At 40.6% G+C, this 20031-nt stretch overlaps 1 protein-coding gene across 2 annotated transcripts in view; it reads left to right on the forward strand.

The window, feature by feature from the left end:
• The first annotated feature begins 284 nt into the window (after positions 1–284).
• ABCC8 (ATP binding cassette subfamily C member 8) overlaps positions 285–20031 on the forward strand; it is a 73450-nt gene continuing 53703 nt past the window's right edge. The window contains exons 1-7 of one of the 2 annotated variants that reach the window (XM_058026083.1): positions 285–473; positions 1755–1896; positions 4523–4644; positions 10427–10593; positions 11898–12140; positions 12986–13174; positions 18023–18187. In XM_058026083.1, the coding sequence (XP_057882066.1) occupies positions 326–473; positions 1755–1896; positions 4523–4644; positions 10427–10593; positions 11898–12140; positions 12986–13174; positions 18023–18187 (1176 nt within the window). In that variant the 5' untranslated portion in view covers positions 285–325. The remainder of the gene's footprint in view (positions 474–1754; positions 1897–4522; positions 4645–10426; positions 10594–11897; positions 12141–12985; positions 13175–18022; positions 18188–20031) is intronic. The other variant, XM_058026084.1, reaches the window with a different exon arrangement.

A 20031-nucleotide genomic window follows, 5' to 3' on the forward strand; every position in this document is an offset into this window, starting at 1 on the left:
TAAAGCGCTCAATACCGACCCCGAGAGCCCTGGAACACGGGTCTGACGCTGTGGGGTACCGAGGGCTGTCACGGGGCGCTCGCAGCGGTCCCAGCCGCGTCAGGGGAGGCCCGTCCCGCCCCCGTCCCCGCCGAGCGCTCCCCCAGCGCCCCGTTCGGGGGCGGTGCCGGGGCGGGGCGGCGCCGGGGCGGGCGGAGCGCGGGGCCGGGGCCGCGGCCGGGGCCGCCGCCGCTCCCGGCAGGTGCGGGCAGAGCCGCGGCCGCGCCGGCCCCGCCTGATGTGCGCGGAGGCGGAGGCGGCGCCCGGCTGCGCGCAGGGTCCCGCCATGGCCCTGGCGTTCTGCGGCGACGAGGGCAACTCCACCGCCTACAACGTGGACCACGGCGTGCTCAACAACGGCTGCTTCGTGGATGCGCTCAACGTGGTGCCGCACGTCTTCTTGCTCTTCATCACCTTCCCCATCCTCTTCATCGGTGGGTGCCTGCGGCTCTCCGTTCCCCTGTCCGCCTGTATCTCTCCTCTTTGCCCTCCTTTTCCTTCTGCTTCTCTATCCCCGGTGCTGCTTTGCCGCGTCCCCCCGCCCGGCTTTGTCTCCTTTGCCGTGGGTTTCCCTCCCCCGCGCGTGTGCCCGCCTGGCCTCCCCTTGCCGTGTCCCCCGGCCTGGCCCTGCCCCCGTGCCGCGCGGGGAGGCTGCGCCGCTCTTGGGATGCGCTGCGAGCTGCGGGATGCTCCGGCCGGCGGCCGCCTCTCCCCGGGCAGCCCCCGCACCGCACCGCCCGCTGTCCGCCCGGGCTGCGGGGCCCGCCCCCGTCTGTCGGGGCAGCCCGCGGGGCTCCCCGCAGGTGAAACCCCTTGCGCAGGCAGGGCAGGGACGGGTGATGCTAGAAGAGACCGCAGGATGTGCTCTGCCGGTGCAGGGCAAGGAGCAGAAATAAATGTGCTATTAAAGCCCAGGAAACCTGAAGTAAGTGTTGGGTTATGAAATATCACCCCCAGCAATGACTGCGGGGTCACAGCCGCCTGGTAGCCCCCCCTCATTACAGGTCCTGCCCCGCTGGCTTCTGTGGTACCTGAGGCGGGTACCGCGATTTAAGGTCACAAGCCCGGCGGGGCCGGTAGGTGGCCCGGTGGTTCAGCGCACGGGGCTGTCACTTCTCCGCATGCCCTCGTCCGAAGGCTGGACCGGCCCGCGGGGTGCCACGGCACGGCTTGGAGCCACACTCGCTCCTGGGAATGGGAAAAGGTCCGGTGGGGAAATAGCAGCCAGCACGACCGTGAAAACGGGGTCAGCTGCTTAGGATTCCCTGCGTTTTTCTGGAATCTCTCAGTATTGCTAATTTTTAGCAAGATAAAACTTCACACCTTACCCTTTTTATTTTTTTCACTTTTTAAAAGAATTAAAGGGAAAAGAAGTAGTGCATTTATTAGAGTGTTTGTTTGTATTTGTCAGAACGTTAATTTGTTGTTCATTTAAGCTGTGAATAGATTTGAAAAATGTTTAGTGCATGTAATTACTTGATACTAAGTTGCTAGAAGTATAGGAATTTAAGGCTGTGTCCTGTCTGAATTATTGATTTTATTCCATATAAAGTGAGATAGTGAGAGCACAGTTCTGATAATAATCAAATGCATGTGTGTTTAGCAATGTTGGTATGCAAAGTTGTTACATATATGGTTTGGGGTTTTTTGTAAGCAGCAACTTTGTGTGTCACTCTTGTTAAGAAAGCTCTCTGTAATTCTCCTTTCTCTTTTAGGATGGGGAAGTCAGAGTTCCAAAGTACATATACATCATAGCACATGGCTCCATTTTCCTGGCCACAATTTACGTTGGATACTGACTTTTATCCTCTTGTTTGTGCTGGTGTGTGAAATTGCCGAGGGCATAGTGTCTGATGGGTAAGTGTTTGTCTGCCTTCTCCTGGTAGCAGTGAACAGTTTAAAGGTTTCAGAGTAGATATTTCCTCCTTGTCTACGTTCTCATCTAAACCATATTCCTTGTGGTTATGAACATATAATCTGTTTTCTTAGTGATTAACCTACCAACCTTGTATCAGAAATTCCACAGACCTTGCCAAGTGATGTACACAGGCACAACTGACCTTAATCATTTTTAGTTTAGCTTAATGACACTATCTTTCCAAAGAGTAATCATAGATAAATCCTAATGGTTCAAGCAGATGGTGACATTTTCATGATATGTTTTATGTCCCACAGTCATTACTTAGGAGGAACTCCCATGTGCACAGTAGGTCACACCATTCACCCCCAAACTGAGTTCTTTTCATCTAAATAAGAGGAATGAATCTGCTGGGCTTAAGTCAAACCCACAGGGTTTCTTCTGATGACTGTGAACTATATCTCCTATGTTACCTGGAGCAGAGCAGCTGATGTTATGTGAGCATGAACCATCATCCTTTATGCAGCTTAGCATGTCACTAAACAGAAATCTGTGGGGAAAAAAAAGTGATATAGGAGAGTGATTTATTATGAAAAAAGCTAATTATATAACAATGAATATGATCTCTTCCTATGAAGAGAGGCATGATTTTTCATAACAATTATGAATTTGAACCCAAGGATTATGAAATGGAAGTTCCTAATTAAATAGGAAAAAACCTCCCTGATTAGCCATCTATATAACAAGTATCCACCAACCAGTGTGAAATGCACTGCAGACTTCTGGTGTAGAAAATGATATCATCATTATTATTTTAACTTCTCTTAAACATATATAAATAGGATGTTTCTCGCTGCCAGTTTTTTTTAAAGGAATTTTTCTCTTGCTTATTCAGAGTTATCAGAGTGTGGGATGCTCAGAGCAAAATCTCCTGCTTTGAGTTTTCTCCTTTATTTTTCTTGTTAGCTATGCCTCTCATTATGTTTATTTGCTATTTAACTTGACTCAGAACCCTGCTGTTAAGTAATAGGTGTCACCTGATGAGAATCAAAGCTCAGAGCTCTGCTGGGGGAGTGCCAACCCACAGTCGTGCTTCCCGAGCACTCAGCAGGCTGGTGAGGGCTCCAGTGAATAGAAGAGAGTTTTGATATTCATCAGCTTTCTAAGAACCAAAATGAATCGTGCTGGTGAGTTCTTTTGGCAGCAACTGGGTGCTAAAGGCTTTGGCATCTCAGCAACAGAAGTGGCCTATTGGAGGTACAGTTATATAGGGGAATTCCAGCAACTGTGAAATAAATAGGTTTTAAAAAACCTCCCACTGCTGCAGTGTTACCTACTGAAGCTTAGGCTGTCTGAAGAAATCTGTTCTTGTTGTTTTTTTTATCCTTGCTGAGAATTCAGACCTGGTGTACAAAACCTCCTGGCATTACTAGGAATTTCAGAGGATCTTTTCTCATTTTGATGTATTGACATCCAGCTATTGTCAGCAAGAGGAATTTAGTGTTCATGACAGGCTGTGAGCATGGCTTCAGCCATCTCTGCAGAGTTCACCACAATCATCATTGAGGGAAGGCTCTCCTTTCTAGAGCAGAGATGCAGGAAATGGTTGTCCTGAGCTCCTATGGTTCTGCTAGACATTTGGAATGCTCTGCTCTCAGAAATGTGATGTCCTGAGATATCTTTCATCTCCCTCCCAGCACAGCACTTCTTGTCTCTCCAAACTCCACAAAAGTAGTGTTTGATGCAGCAAGAAGAAATCCATTCAGAGGACACGGTGTCAATTTCTCAAAGTGTTTGTGTCCTGAAGTCATCTTGGTGTCTCCTTCTGGTGAAACTGGCTGGGAGACAGAGGAAATTGTAGCCCTTGATAGCTTAGGGCATTAGATTCTTTTTGTGAAAGAAAGAAAAGGGGAGAGGGAAGGAAGAGAAAATGAGTAGGAAGAAAGAGGAGGAGAAAACAAATTGCTATCGAACACTGCACAAACCAACAACATTGCCCAACAATTCCAATATTCCCAAAGGGCTGTATTTGGCAGGACCTCTTTTGCTGCTACCTGAAGCAAAGCATCAGCAGAGTTTTGCTTTATAGGACAAAACATGTATGATTGTTATTAGAGTGCATGATTTTGTTATAGGGGTTTTTTTTTGTTGGCTTGAAGTCACTGAAGACAGACCTCACTGTAAGTAAATCCTGTGCTGTGGTGCTGTTCCTTCTTTGATACTGAAAAAAATGAAACACTTGCACAAAATGCTTCTGTAGAAAATCTTGAACTGTGCTGTCAGTTGGTCTTATCTGCATATTTTGATGGACAGCTCCCAAACTAGTTTAGCTTAAATTAACTTTTCTCGTTTTGTAGATGAGCTGCTTGTCCTAATTTAAACAAGTGTTCCAATTGATTTCAGTAGGAAATAGGAGTACACACCTTTCATTTTCAGCACAGGGGAGGAATTTGAAATTCAACTGTGTGATTTAGGAGCAAAAATTCAATTAAAACTTGGAGGGATTTGCATCTATAAGTCATTCTAGAAAATCCTACATCATAGCAAGGTACTGTTCATGAATTAAAAGGGAAACATTTAAATAGCTGAGAGGTTTGACTTTAACAGATTTTTTTTGTTTTGAAGGGTTTCTGAATCCCGCCACTTACACCTGTACATGCCGGCGGGAATGGCATTCCTGGCAGCCATCACATCAGTTGTCTATTACCACAATATTGAAACATCCAACTTCCCCAAACTCTTAATAGGTATGTCTCAAAATCTATGCACCTGGAAATGTGGCTGTGGTGCTGTGTGTCTGCTTTCTTGGTGACAGGTCACTGCACTCTTCTATAACCAAAGCTACCTCTCTATGTATGCTCAAACATTTCATTCCTTTTAATGTTTTTAACTTCTAATAATAGTCTGTGTAATGTTGTCAGGGATTCAATGAGCCAAAGATTTCTATAGGAAAAACTGCTTTTGTGGGAAAAGTAGCATGGGAAATTGTTAACTCTAAATCCAAACCCCCTTGTCAGCCTGTTGTGTGGAAGCGTGATGCAAGAGTGAAGAAATCTTGGTGTGCGTGGTCTGTTGAAATATGCAAGCAGCTAAGGAATGACATCCTTAACTTTCACTCATGAATATATTACTCTGCCTGCTTGCTCTTGTTTCATGCTCCTAAAACTCCCTTTGAAAATTGCTTTAAGGCCTTTTGAATGGAAAATGCTATAAATGAGAGCTACCTAGTTTACTCTGTATTTTGCCAGATTGTGATAAACTGTAGCTGTAGAAAATCCACTGCTGCTGGTAGTCATGCAGTTGTTCATGTTCTCATCTGTTTAAGTAGACTATAGTCTGGGGATGGCTACATGTTTAATCGCATCCTGTTACCTGTTATTTCTTTGGTTCTGGCTCATCAACTTTTGTTTGAGCTGGATTTCTGTCTCAGTAGATCCTGCTAAAGTTTGTCTTGTGCCATTGTAGCTCTGTGTATCAAAGTTTTGTTCTAGTTTTTGTCAGGTGAGGAAAAGTCAGTAATAACTAGATTTGAGAAAGCTTCTAAATATTGAAGATGATTTCGATCTACATGTTGGAGTAAGTGAGAGAGTCCTGTTCTGGAGAATTAGGCTGTAACTCCTGAAAAAAAATTCCTCTCCAAAGACTTCGGTTTCTATCCAGGCTTAGCAACCTTTATGTCTTCTCATTTGGGACTGCTTTTCTTCCTGTACCTTTCTTTTAAGTAGGATCTTTTTTATCCTTTAAGAACAGGTGAGGTCATTTAGTTGCTTTTTAAATATGTCAACAGAGTATTTTTAATGCTTTCTCACAGGAAGGCATTATGCCTCAGGAAGCAATGCTAGCCTGTTACAGTTGCCTGTAAAGCAAGCAGTGATTTTTGTGGTTTTGCTTTTAAGGTGGTTTTGTTGTTTGGGCTTTTTGTTGTTATTTCAGATGTATAATGCAATGTTAAATAATTTAGTATCACAGCCACATTCCTGCTGTTAAGTCTCTGAGAAGGGTAGCAAAGTTACAGCTGGTAGTTGATTACCCATTTTTGCATAATTGCTGCTCAGTAGAGATTTCTTTTTTATGATAATTTTTTTCAGTGTTTAAAGTGCTGATGCTGGATAAACTCTGGACAATACTTGAATACTAAAAAGTTGTGCCAACAAATACCAACACTTACTTAAGTATTATGGATGAATCTTAATTATGCAAGGATTTCCAAGGAATAGACTCCCTCAGAAAATCTGGTCCTAATAGCGCTTAGGCAATAAAGAAAATCAGACCATCACAGTCTTTCCCACTTAGTGTGTCTGATTTGAATTTTAGTCCAAAATCTTCACGGGCTGATGGACTTTGATTTTTATTTTATTTTTTCTTTTGTTTTTCTTTTATTTGTCCTAAGATAGACATTTCTGGAAGTCTCTATCCTTTGTTCTTAACTGCACAGATTGGGAGGATTGTTAGTTATCTTTCAGTCTTAATTGCAACTACTCAGTATTGACATCTGGGATGAGACAATGAGCACTTGATGCAGATGAGCCCAGTATGGATGGTTAAATTATACCTTTACTCACCTGTCAACCCACTAGAGTGCAGTGTGGCCATGAAGCAGCTTTGCTTTAGAGCCTCATTTTATGAGGTAAATGAGGACCAGGAGGGAAAGCTAAAGCTGGTGATAAGCTTTTGGCTGGGTGTATGGGCAAGTGGGCTTGTGTAGAAGAGATCTAATGTTGCACACAGGGAGCAAAGTAGAAGAGCTGATATGACATCTTGCTGCTTCTGAGCATCAGTGAATTTCCAGCAAACTGCAGGGTATCATCTGCCTCAGCTGCAGGATGAATGCTCACAGCTGCATAGAGTTGGTAGCTGTTTAAAACAAAGACTAACAGAGCCTTATCCAAAAACTATTAAACCCAGCAGGGGAACTCTCACTGATGCAGTGCAGTGGAGCTTTAAAGGTCTGATCACTAATTCTGAACAGGGTAAAATTTACCAATCCCATGAAATTCTGAGATGTGTTGTTTCTTAAAGATGCTTTTCACTCTGTACCTCAAAGAAACCAAATCCATTTGTAGCTCTTCATGAACAAGTAAGAGGCAGATACCGTGACAGATGTGGGGATTAGTGTGTTTCCTTGGGCACACAAAAGGAGAACGCAAAGTTCCTCTGCTGATCCTGACCCTGCCTTTCAGCTTTAGCCCAGGCACGTGGCTATTTGGAAGTAGTAATTCTTAGTAGTTCTTATCAAAAAACGTTTACAAGGTTTGGAATATTTATTCACTGAAGCTAATGATTGAGTTCATGAATGCAGTTGTGTGACCCAACTATTGGAACACCTTGATCTGGTTTGAAAGTGTTCTTTTTCTGTATGATTTTGGTCTGTAATTATATTTCAACAAATGTAGCTGTTCCCATGTAGTGCTATTTACCAGGGTACTCTCATAATAATGCTAATTTTGATGCTGTTTGTACCACATGGTTGCATAACATTTCTACAATTAAGCAGGACTCATTTTAGAATAGTTTTCATACTGGATTGGAAAAATCACTGCTTTCTCAATCTTTAAGATACACAATTGAATGGTAGCATCTGATTCCATTATTTTTAAAGTTAGTTTCTTTGTTTTAAAGATAAATAAAACTCAAAAATTAATAGTGGGAGAAAACTACAAGACAACAACAGGACTTTGAGGTGTTTATCTGAAATGGGTGGTAGTGTGGGAACGCATGAATTTTTTCATTTTAGAAAATTGTCCTTTTTTTTAAACTAATCTTAATTATCTGACTGCTTTACTGTTACAGTATATGTCTCACCATATGTCACAGTTGAGATGGCCACAATACACAGAGTGTCACCATACAATTTCAGAAAGCTTCTTACAGAGTCACATCACTTCAGAAGGCTGCAAGCATCTGCTCTTTCTTGTTCTTTAGCCCAACATTTTATCCCCTCATGTTCATGCATTGCACCTGTGTGCCCTCTGTTCCTTTGGTGGTTGGTCAGTGCACCTGGGCACTCCATGGCTCATCACCTTCAATATTATCCACCTGTCCTGCACAGCTGCAGCCCATTGGGGATGCGGCTGTGCTGCAGCTCCACTCCCAATTACCACAAACTGTGTGTGCCTACACCTTGCTACTACTAGACAGGGATCTATTTTTCTGATTCAAAATTTTTGTCCCTTTGCATTGTAGTTGTTTCCCTTGGAATTGGTTTATTCTCTAAACTGGAACTTCTTGCATAAAAGTATTGCTTATTGCTTAGTACAAAAAAATTTCTCTCCAAACAGGCACAAGTTAATTAATAAATCCCATCCAGTTAAATGTGTGGCTTTTTTGATTTGGCTTAATTCAATAAAGGTGTAGAAGAGTTTGAGTTGGCAATTGCCTTATTTTTCAGATGTGTGGCCCAGGTGAGAATCTCCACCCTGGTGGTGTGGTTTGAGGTACCTTACATGGCCCAAGAAAAAAGCAAGGTCGTTTAGGCATGTAGAATAGGTCTAAAGCAATCCTAAGTAAATGCCTCTCTGGTCTGATCACTTTGCAGTTCAGACCAGTTTAAGTTCTCAGAGATAATTTCTAAAAACTCTCAGCCAAAATGTACTCACCAGCCAGATGATAAAAACATCATCTATAAAGAGCAGAGCCACAATTGCATTTTCCAAGGAGCCTTGAGTGGCCTGTGAGCATTCTCCAGATCAGATTAGATACATTTGTTTTCAAAAGTGAGAAGCTAAGTAAATTCAAATGCTTCTCAGGAAGTGGGACTTGAGAATGTTGTGTTTGGCACTTCATAATACTTCTTAGATAAAAGATAAGTTAACATTATAACAATAATAATAAAAGGTCATATAGACCATTATTTAAGCCCTAAATAGGAGAATGGCTCTGCTAGTTCTTATTTATAATTCCAAGACATACATAAATGCCTGTTGGCTTGGTTATTTTTTTGGAAGCCCTCCGCTGGTGGATATTTTCAGTGTGCTATGTTTAAGTCCCTTTTATTCCAAAAGGGATGTGTTCTCAGCCTGTTGTTGAAAGAATGAAACAAAACAAGGCTTAACAGATAAAGGTGGTTAAGAGTAGAACTGCATGGAATGTAATTCTTGGATGAAGTGAGACTTTATAGTCAGAAGTACTGCAAAATAGGGAGGGATAGTGCCTCAAAGGAAGGAAGCAGTCTGAAACAGGATGAGAAGCAATCTAAGTTGGGAAGATGGTAGGAAGCCTCATATAAAAAAAGCTAAAGTTTTACCAGAGAAATTTGGTTAGTATATCTTTAAAACCCTCTCTGCAACCACATTGGCCACTGAAGTGCAGTGTGCAAATACCTGACCACTCAGTGTTTTCCTCTTATGAACTGGCCTCTTAATTTTAGAGGAAGAGAGGCTCCCTTGGCAAATGTCCTAATGCACAGTGTTCCTGTACTGTTCCATTCACTGTCCTCATTAAAAGAAGAGGTTTTATCTTAATTTCTGTAGAAGCAGGACTGGCAGTCCCAAACCTCACATGGATTCTCTGCACTGAATTTAGCTTTGCTTGGAAGGGTAGGCCCAGAGCACATCTCCAGAGAGCTTTCTGGTGCCTCAGTGTAGCTGGAACACCACCAATTCTTTGAAATTTATGGAACTTCCTGATGATTATCCATATTTAAGCTAGACTTAGAGTTGCTAATGCCTTGGTTGAAGTCTTCTTTCTGTGGTGTTCCAGCAAAACACTTGGAAAGCACATCCAAGCTTTTCTTGGCAGTTAGAGCTCATTCCATCTGTTGTACCATGGCAGATAGAGCAGCAATGAAAGGTTTACTTAAAAGAACATAACCCTGGGAGGCATTTCCTTAGGAATAGGGAACAGGAGCTGGCTTATGGTGTGATGAATGGTATGGAGAACGCTTTCAAGCCACCAGAGCTTATTCCATGGATTATTTAGCTGTAGCTGATGGTACAATGAGCACCTTGAGACAAGAGGTTTCATAGAACACTAAAAAGTGAAAGTTGTATTCCATGAATGCCAGATATACTTCCTTGATGTGACTGTTTTATCTAGATTGTGAATTACATATATGGAATTTTTGTTGAATGGTAGTGCAGCAACAGTTCGGACAAAGTATTTTAATATCTGTTCCTGATGCATCCCAGAGATTCACAGGGAATTTTCCTTCAAACCACATTAATAGCAGTCTTGTAGCATTAACCAAATCTGAAAAACATCATTCACAGGCACCTTCACTTTTGGAGCAACAGCCTCCCTTGAGCTGATCATGTGGACACAGTTTTACAGCAGATGAAATTTCCTTCAGCAGACTTCACTGTGTGAAACTTATGAGACCTCACTGAATCTAATTGAAAAGGCATTAGCAACCAACATTATCTTACTATTTTAATGTTTTTGGAATTAAATTAGGGTTCTGTTTGACATGAGAAAGGCCATTCTCTGGTTTTATATATTTTGTTGAATTATTCTTTAATTATATTTTATAATGCCTTTGTAAATTTTTGCAACTATGGAGCTGGTTAATTTGTTTGGGTTTTTTCTCTACAGCATTGCTGTTCTACTGGACTTTAGCTTTCATAACTAAAACCATCAAATTTGTGAAGTTCTGTGATAATGGGGTTGGCTTTTCTCAGCTTCGATTTTGCCTCACGGGACTCTTGGTTGTTCTTTATGGAATGCTGCTGGCTGTAGAAATCAATGTCATCAGGGTGAGGGTAAGTAGCTATGCTAGAAGTCTCCTTCTGTGGTTTTTATTGGTTGTTTTTTGGGTTATTGGTATTTTTTTAATCCCTTTTCTAGGTAGTTGGTGTAAAATGTGTTTCAGGAGAATGAAAAATCCAGTTAGAAATTTGACTATTTGACTATCAAGGGTTAATAGTATTTTACTAGGCCAGATGAATGTGTAATTTCAAAAAATGCCAGACTCTGTTGTTGATAATTTAAGATCAATTTCATCTGTTTGAGTTTGCTGTAATTTTTTAAATTATTCTGTTTCAGTCATGAGAGCCAAGTATTTCTGATGCAAGAGAAGACTGGTAGAAAGGAATTGTCTGCTCTATCAGGGAGTATCTTAGACACACAAATAGCATCTCTCATTTTCCAGGAGACAATCACAATAAGTGATTTATTTGGGCTGCTAGGGTTCCTCCCAGCTATATATTTTTTCCCTCTTCAGTGTCTGCAGTCATAATCTAAACTGAGATATTGGAGACTGCTGGATACATAAATTCCAAAGTTCCCTTCAGCTGGCACTCACCAACTGTGCACACAAATTCAATTTAGGAGGGAAAGAAATATTCCCGTGTAATTTTTTTTGCTGCAGCACCAGTAGCTCCATGTTCTGAACTAACAAATGTGAAGCAGTGTGGTGTGGGAGATGAATCCCAGTGATAACCTCTGGGCTGTGCTTTTGCTCCTGTGTCCCATGATGTGCTGCCTGGAACTCAAAGTAATGCTGGGACTGTCCTGTTTAAATAATTGAGGGGGTCAGTCTCTTCTGACATGTCTCAAGTGAAAGGACAAGAGGAAATGGTCTCAAGTTGCACCATGGAGGTTCAGATGAGTTACTAGAAAAACTTTTTGTTGCTGAAACGGGGCAGCCACTGGAATAAGTTGTCCAGGGAGGTGGTGGAGTCACCACATCTTGAAATGTTCCAGAGGTGTCTGGAGATATGGTGTAGGGGTGATTAGGATGGTTCTGGCTTGATGGTTGTAGTGGATGATCTTGAAGGTCTCCAAACTGTGTTGATTCTTTTTCTGTAAGGTGTTTTTCCCCTGCAAGTATGCAAATTTTTGCCCCATAAGCAGAGTCATAGTGAATGATAAGAATTACTTATTTCTAGACTGGATGCCTCTGATTATCCTCAGTACCTGAGGACACTGTATTGCTGTATTGGTTGTACTTGAATGTCTTTTAAGACTGATTCATTGATTATCTGCAATGTCCTTATCTGTTCTTTGTGCACTTGTATTTTCTACACATTCACTGTGATTCTCCTGGCATTTTTCTGGATTTCAGAGATATGTTTTCTTCAAAACTCCTAAAGAAGTTAAACCTCCTGAGGATCTCCAGGATCTTGGTGTGCGATTCCTGCAGCCCTTTGTGAATCTGTTATCCAAAGGAACATACTGGTGGATGAACACATTCATCAAGACTGCCCATAAAAAACCAATAGACTTGAAAACCATAGGCAAGCTTCCCATTGCTATGAGAGCTCTGACCAATTACATTCGCCTTAATGAGGCCTTTGAAGCACAGAAGGTATGCAAACATGGAATTATATCTGTCTTCTTTCTCAGAGTTTGTGTTTTTCATTAATTTTTATCATATAAGCATGACACAAAGAGATATAAACAGATATGATGCAAATGAAGGATTCATTGGCATAGCAGTCCATACACCAAGAGACCACATTCTCAGTTGTGCCTCATACAAACAGTGATGTTTCTCTAATCAAATGTGTATATCAAACACATTACTGGTTAAATGTGTGTAAAATGTGTGCAGCCTCTATTTTGATGTGGAAAGTAATCAGGGACTGTGTTCACTTAACACCATTATTCCTCCTAATAAGACCTGGAAACTTTCAGTTACACAGTCTGTATTAATTAGGCCTTGCAAGGCTATTTTTTTTCCATGTTATTTCAGTTACAGTTTGTCCATAGGAGAGTTCAAGGCTGAAGCTACCTCGGCTCAAATTAATTTTCACTCCTCAGTGGGAGCTGAGTGTTTATGGTATTCTAAGAGAACTTGTTTGCATCCTGCCTAAAAAGTGTATGCTTCCAGTCTATGGCTTCACTAGAGAACAAAAACCTGTCACTTCCCTCCCTCTTTTTTTTTCTTCCTCAGTAGGCCATAAACAACACACTTGATCCCTATTAAAGGTAGGAAAGAAATCATGGTTCCTTTTGTGGAGAGGAGTGCAGATTATTGCTTTGTTCTGAGTCTACAAAAAGAAACAATAGTTGTAGTTCCTCTGCTTTCTACCTGGGAGATTACAAATGGTTGTCAATGAATTAAAGCAGTGATAAAAATACCAAGTATTTGTCAGACCTGAGGTTAACGTATAACATAATTCTTACTAATTTTAATTTAATTCTGACCAGAACAAAAGATCATCATCTCCCCAAGGATCCAGATCCATTTGGCGTGCTCTCTGCTGTGCTTTTGGAAGACCCTTACTCCTGAGCAGCACATTCCGTATTCTGGCTGATTTGCTTGGATTTGCCGGGCCGCTCTGCATCTCGGGGATTGTTCACAATGTTGGAAAAGGAAATAACACCATCCGCCCACAGGTACTGTCAAAATGTCACCAAAAAGAGAGGAGTCCAAAAAGGGATGCTGTGATTCTGTTTTGTTTGTCCTCAGGAAGGAAAGCGACTCTGTGCTGTGTTTGAGTGCTGGCAGTGCCAGTGTGCATGTGCTGATACCCACCCTTGTACTGTGATGGTGGGCATCCAGTGCAGGGCAGCAAAGGTGATTAAGGGACTGGAGCATCTCTTGCAAGGACAGGCTGAGGGAGCTGGATGTGTTCAGCCTCGAGACAAAGTGACTGGGAGGGGACAATATCAATTTATGTAAATATCCAAAGGGAGGGTGTCAAGAGGATGGAGCAGGCTCTGCTTGGTGCTGCCAAGCAGTAGGACAAAAGGCCATGGGCAGGAAATGATGCACAGGAAGCTTAACCTGAACACGGCAAGAACTTCTTTACAGTGTTGGTGACTGAGCACTGGAAGAGGTTGCCCAGAGAGGTTGTGCAATCTCCCTCCCTGGAGATACTCGAGCAGTTGGGATGCAATCCTGTGCCATGTGCTCAGGGATGACTCTACTTGAGCTGAGAGGTTGGACTAGATGACCTCCAGTGGTCCCTTCCAACCTGATCCATTCTGTAATTCTTTTGGGGCAAAATATGTGAGCCATGCATCTAGTCAGCCTTGCATTCTGCAAAATAATCTCATTCAAGAGAACAGGGAAGCATATCCAGAATCCCATCAATATCATAAGGAATTTAGTTGCAATCTTGAGTAGAGATTGAATCAAGTATGTGACTGAGTGCTTTCCAGAAAGGAAAAGTGTTTTTAATAGGCTTGGCTTTTCATTTCTAAAAATGAGGGATGTCTAAGAGGATTAAAGCAGAGTTTTGTCATCATCATAAAATGCCAAGTAATTTAACTGTGACCAAGCATTCCCTCTAGTGCCTTTGGGGAGGTTAGTTTTGAAAGATCAACTGAAACATATTTTTAAAGGATGCTATTTAAATGAATGCTCTCCAAAAGGAAGCAGACATATCTCTTGATTAACTAAAAATAAAAATGTAACTCAGGAAGCATCTTTTCATTATAAGGTAAGGTCACTCAGGCTGGATTTCTATGAGATACATCAGTTTATTTCTGCAGCTCACTTAGTGTCTGATATAAGACTTTTTCTAAAGTCTGTTGACACTAATGGAAATATACCCATCCACTTAAGTACACTTTGGATTAGGTCCACTGTAAATACTGAAGTCCATCAGCTGCAGTGCAGAAAATTTAACAAAGGCCTCAGGCTAAAATTAACTGTTTGTCCATTTTGCAACCCTTATCCTAATATTTGGAAACTTTATTATAGTGAATAGGTTCAATGGAAACCAGTTAAAGCAGGAAATGAGAAAATTAAAACTATAGTACTATGTTGCAGCAAAGTACTGTGGAAGCTCTTGAGCTCTGCTTTTCAATAATTTGTTTGAGATACTGTTTCAGCTGAAGTTGTGATTGGATATAATTTACAGATTGTCCTATTTAATTTTCCTCTAAAATTGTCAGCTACTGCTTCTCTGTGAAAAATAAAAATTCAGGTCTAGTCCTGACAGGCCCTAAGCAGAGCTTTATCAGCCTAGAATCCTCACTCACTAGCTGAGCAGTACCTCACTGTTGTCATTGACACCAATTTGAGATCACCTAACAGCAATAGTCACTGACGGTTGTAGTCCACAAGTGACACTTAAGGGTATATTTTAGCTTTGCTTATTTTTCCCTTATGTTTTGATATTGTTGGTTTTTTTCTGGTAAAGGTCTAACTACATTTAAGTTTCAAAATTGCTTTTGCTGGATGAGATGAAATATCTTTCTAATTAAGAGCTTTTATTCAAACTATCTGGAAGCAGGCTGGGGTGTTCAGGAGGGCTCCCATGTATGTTCACATACCTAGCCCACTTGGTCTGTTTTGGAAAGAAAAACACCAGCTCTACTGCTAGGAATGCTATATCCCTGCTTGTAATAAATCAAAAGAGGAAAACCTTGCCCTTATAGTTTGCTCCTATGAGCCTCACAGGTGTGAGAAACAAGCTTTCTAAAATGCTAAAATTTTCTAAAATGCTGTCATATGAAGGTGTTGAGAAGTGAGGGGAAACAGTGTTTGTGCTTGACGTGCTACTGAGTTTGAGGGCACTGGAAAGAGTTGCCCCACAGTGGGACAGAATCAGATAAGCAATAGGAGTTGGGAGTGCAATGGAGGGTGATTTTACCCATATCCTAACCAGCTGCATCTTAAATATTTAGACTGAGATATTTTCATGAGTCAACTGTATCTTTCAAAGAGAAATTCTTTTTGTGAAATTGAAGGCAAAGAGATAGAATAATTGTTCTGTTCCTCATGTCCTTTGTGACAGATATAACCCACATGGAGCTGTAACTCAGATCACATGGGTGTCACAGGCAGTATTAACTGCTCGAGTTAGTGCTGTAGTTAGAGCACAACAGTGTCTTAAATTCTGTCATGCTCTTCATGTTTATTTATAACTGCAGTATCAATATTTATGGCCACCCCAGAACATTCCTATGACACAGATTTCTCTCAGTGTTAATCATTTCACACTGAAGAAGAGACTGACAGAATGACAACCTTTATCATTTGCTGCTAGCATCTTCCACGTTGCAACATTAGGATTAGCAGTTCCAGTATTAGGAGTGGCTGCTGGCATAACACATTCAGAGATAGAGCAACCTCATTATTTAAAAAGCTCTAGAAGTCATAGGGCCCAGTGTAGCTAAAAGCCCAGTATTGACACTAAGATTGTTTGAGTGTAGAGTCTTTATGCATTTAAATTGCAGCTTTTTGCTCAGCCTTTTACTGGTTAGACCAACTTTTAAGAATTGGTGTTACCTTGAAGTTATCAGGAAGGTGAGACACTGAATATTCCCAAATCTATTTCTGAAAATAAAACATCTATTTCTGTCAACTTCTCAAACAAGCTTATTTGCCTTATATGTGAAAGGTTCAGGAAGTGTTCAGGTATTTCTGTGTTTCCTGCAGGCTGACAAGAGTGTGTAGAACCTATTGCAGCTTAAACACAGGTATGCTCAGTAAGCCATAATGGCCTGATAATGCACCTGAGGCTTGGCAAACATCTTGCTATCAGCAAGTGTGTGATCTTTATGGGTGTATGTTTGTCCTCTTTTTCTCTCAAGGGAGTATTTATTAGAAGGAAGGATGAGAATATTCATCTCACTTTCCCTCCTTGTCTATTATATAATGTTTTGATGGGAATCAGTGCTGCACCAAAATCTCATTGCTAGACAAACATAGTTGTCAAACATAGTTGTGGGAAAAAAAGTATTCTTTTACATACAGTAAAAAGTGGTATTAGCTGCAGAGATTAGCAGTAGTGGCCAGATGTGTATGGAGGACAGCACTAAAAACCTGAACTTGGAAGGCTGTAAATAATCTGGAAGAGAAACTCATTTTTAGTGTACTATAAACTATGTGAAATATAAAGTGCTGCTGTAGCCTATGAATTGCTATGGGATAGGTAATAAATTAGGGCTTTAAAATCCCTTCAGGGTGCAAATAGGTAAAATAGCAGTTAAATGTCTCTTTATCTGAACTGTAAATGATGACGTGCTGTAATTGTTCAGAGTTTTACAGTTAATAAAGATTTTAAAATCTTTCTCCTTTTGCATTCCTTATCACCTCTACTCCTCTTTTCTTCTTTACTTTATATCTCTGGCACTACTTGGACACTTTTTTGGTTCATATGGCCTATTATTTTTTTCCTGGGCTGATTTTCTTATCTCAGTGATTTGAATTGGCTCAGGGAGAAATCCAGTTATCTCTCCAGCTAGTGCACAGTAAGCAACAAAAGCGTGCAGGTTGGAGCAACCAGGGTATAAATAAAAGTAGGGAGAAGTTTGTTCCTTTTCCAGCTGGCTCAGCCAAAAGAACAGCTTAAAAACCTGAATTTTGCCTCTGTATGAACTTGCCATATGGGGTTTTTATGAAGTTAACTGCAAGGTGCAGATCAGATCTAATAAAATGTACAGACACTGAGAGTTTGTGAAATGTAGCTGATTAAGTGTTATAGCACTTGTGAAAACTTCAACAGCAAAGAGACTATGTAGGCAAGAAAAAATGTGCTGAGCAAGGGATCCAGCAGGAGTGTTAAATGCAAGAAGCATTCTGAAAGGGAATAGAAGGATTCATCTTCCTAATTTTGCCTTTAATGGAAGCCCAATCCAGCAATCAAAGTTTTGGAGGAGCCAAGAAGAGAAAGAGGAAGATGGAGACATTTTAGTTATAGAAGGCTTCTCATGGTGAGCCAGCCTCTCAACTTGTTGTGGCACCAAAGATGTCAGCTCATTAAATATAATCTGAAATAAATGCACTGTTTTCCCATTGAGCTGTAGACATGCATCAAAATGCACTTTGGTGATCTCATGAGCTTGCTAGAAAGTAATGACCATATATAAAAGTGAACAAGATGCTGCAGGCCAAAATAATTTGCATGATTCCAGGAGTTTCGGGATTTTTACAAGTTCTGAAGGTCATTTTTAGTGTTCAGTAACCTGAGGTGTTAAAATTAAGAGAGTAATTTTTCCCAAAGGATGTTGACTGTTCCTTTTTGATGATGGGCAGTGCACATTTTTTTAATAAATGACCATATGGAGTGTCCTAGAGTTTTGGAAGGATATCAGAAATCCTATAAACATCATTTTGCATTTAAGTGAAGCTTACTGAGTTGGCATGTTATGAGACTGTGTCTTTGAGGTGATAAATTGTGAAGTTTCAGACAAGGCTGGGAGCACTTTCAAAGTAATAAACTGTGATTATCTCTGTTTATCAATTGTGCAAATTACCATTGCACCTGATTTCTAACTTTCTTTTTGCAGATTAAAATTCTTGGTGTTTTCTTTATTTCATCACAAGAGTTCCTGTCCAATGCTTATGTTTTGGCTGTACTCTTATTTTTTGCCCTTCTATTGCAAAGGACATTTCTGCAAGCATCATACTATGTTGCTATTGAAACAGGAATCAACTTGAGAGGTGCAATACAGGTACCCAATATATTACTAATTAACCTTTTCACACCCTCATGAACATGTAGTTTTAAATATAAATGATATAGTTGTTAAATTCTGAAATGCTTCTCTCCAGAAATGTATTGAATGTACCATTGCTGTTAGAAATTGTGTTAGCCCTAAGTTGTTTCCTTTGCATTTTATTTTGATGATTTTATATAAATGTTTATTTTCAATATCCAATGCTGTATTTCTTCTTACCTTCAAGCAAAAGTTTGCTGAAAGTAAAACTGAATAGAACTTTTGAAGTAGTTTAAGTGCGAACTGCACCTCCCATCTCAAAGGCATTTTTTGATAATGTCACATCCAATGCAAATAAAACATCCTTAAAATGTATTGTAAATATATTTTGGACAGAAGGATAGGTTGTATTCCCAATGCATGAGCAGTGTTTTATTCCAGGGGTGGTCATGCCACAAAGTCTGCCAGTCACAGTGGAGTCTGTAAGCACTGAACAAAAGTCAGATTGCAAAAATGGGATCTCTAATCGTTGTATAGCTGACAACCATAGATCAGAGTTTTATGTAGCATACAAAGCTCTGTGCCTGGAAATGAGAGAATTTGGTGTAAGATTACAGTGTGGGATTGCCAAAGGCACTGACTGAAACCTACCCTGTGATAGCATGAAATCCAGGCTTAGTGTAACTTATAAGTTACACTCTTTATCCCCTGAGCTGCATGGATCCTGTGGGGAGCGTCCATGATGGATGGATGCTTTCAATAGCAACCTAATTGTTTAATTCTCTTTTGATCTTACACTTGGAAGCACTTGTCAGCTGACAGACTTCTGGTTTCCATCCATTGGTTTTGCCTGACTAGAGTGAAGTAGAAAAATTCTACAGAAATAAAAATTTGACCCGAAAGTACAAAAAAAAAATTTTGACTTGTATCAAGTGGAAGAGCTGCAAATGACTGAAAAATACAAGAACCAAAGCAAGTGCAATAGGGGAAAAATTGGAAAAGAGAGTTAAATTTTTTTTTTAAGAAAAACTTTGTATTTGCTGTTCTGCATATAGAAGTCTAGATAATGCCAGTTGGACAATTCAAATTGGAAAATTTTTAGGCAGCACTCTAAGCAACAGATCAGTGTTAATGGCAGTCTCCCTGCCAATATTTTTATACTTTTTTTTCCTATGTTTTTTGTGTAAATCTTTTCTCTCCTCCTGTCCTGTGTAAATCTGCCACTGTTCAGTGTGCCCTATTTGATTTTTACCAAACTAGCTGATAAAAGTGTGCTTTCATTATTTTGTACTGTGTTATTTTTATACCTGTGCCTGATTCTGCACTGAGGCAACTGCTTAATTCAGTACAGAATTGTACCTGAGACATTCACTGTCTGTGAATTAAACTGTGTAATGGAACTGAGTTCTCTAAGCAGAATGTAGCAATCAGCCAGGAACATTGTGCTGAGGCTGGATGGGACCTGAGTCAATTGCCAGAGAAAAAGAACAAGGATTATAATACATGAAGGATTATTTATTGAATCTAATAATATCTTAGTGTTAGTTACAGGAAGGGCACTCTGTGGAGATGCTGGAGGTATAAATCAATAAGAGAGTGAAACCTTTACTCCCCAAAAATGCCCAAGAACCACATTAGCTGGATTATGAAGTTGCTAATGTGTTCTTGGGCATTTTTGGGCAGTAAAGGTTTCATTCTCTTATTGATGCACAGGGATGAAAAAAGGGAGTACTTGGACAACCACAGTGCAGGTAACAGCACTGTGCTTTGTGTCAGGGAAGATGAGTAGCTTTAAATTTTGTGAAATAACATAAAAGGCCAAACTTTATTATCTTCACTCAAGTTACTGGAAATACTGT

The sequence above is a fragment of the Melospiza georgiana genome, chromosome 6 (assembly GCF_028018845.1).
Source record: "Melospiza georgiana isolate bMelGeo1 chromosome 6, bMelGeo1.pri, whole genome shotgun sequence".
Taxonomy (NCBI): Eukaryota; Metazoa; Chordata; class Aves; order Passeriformes; family Passerellidae; genus Melospiza; species Melospiza georgiana.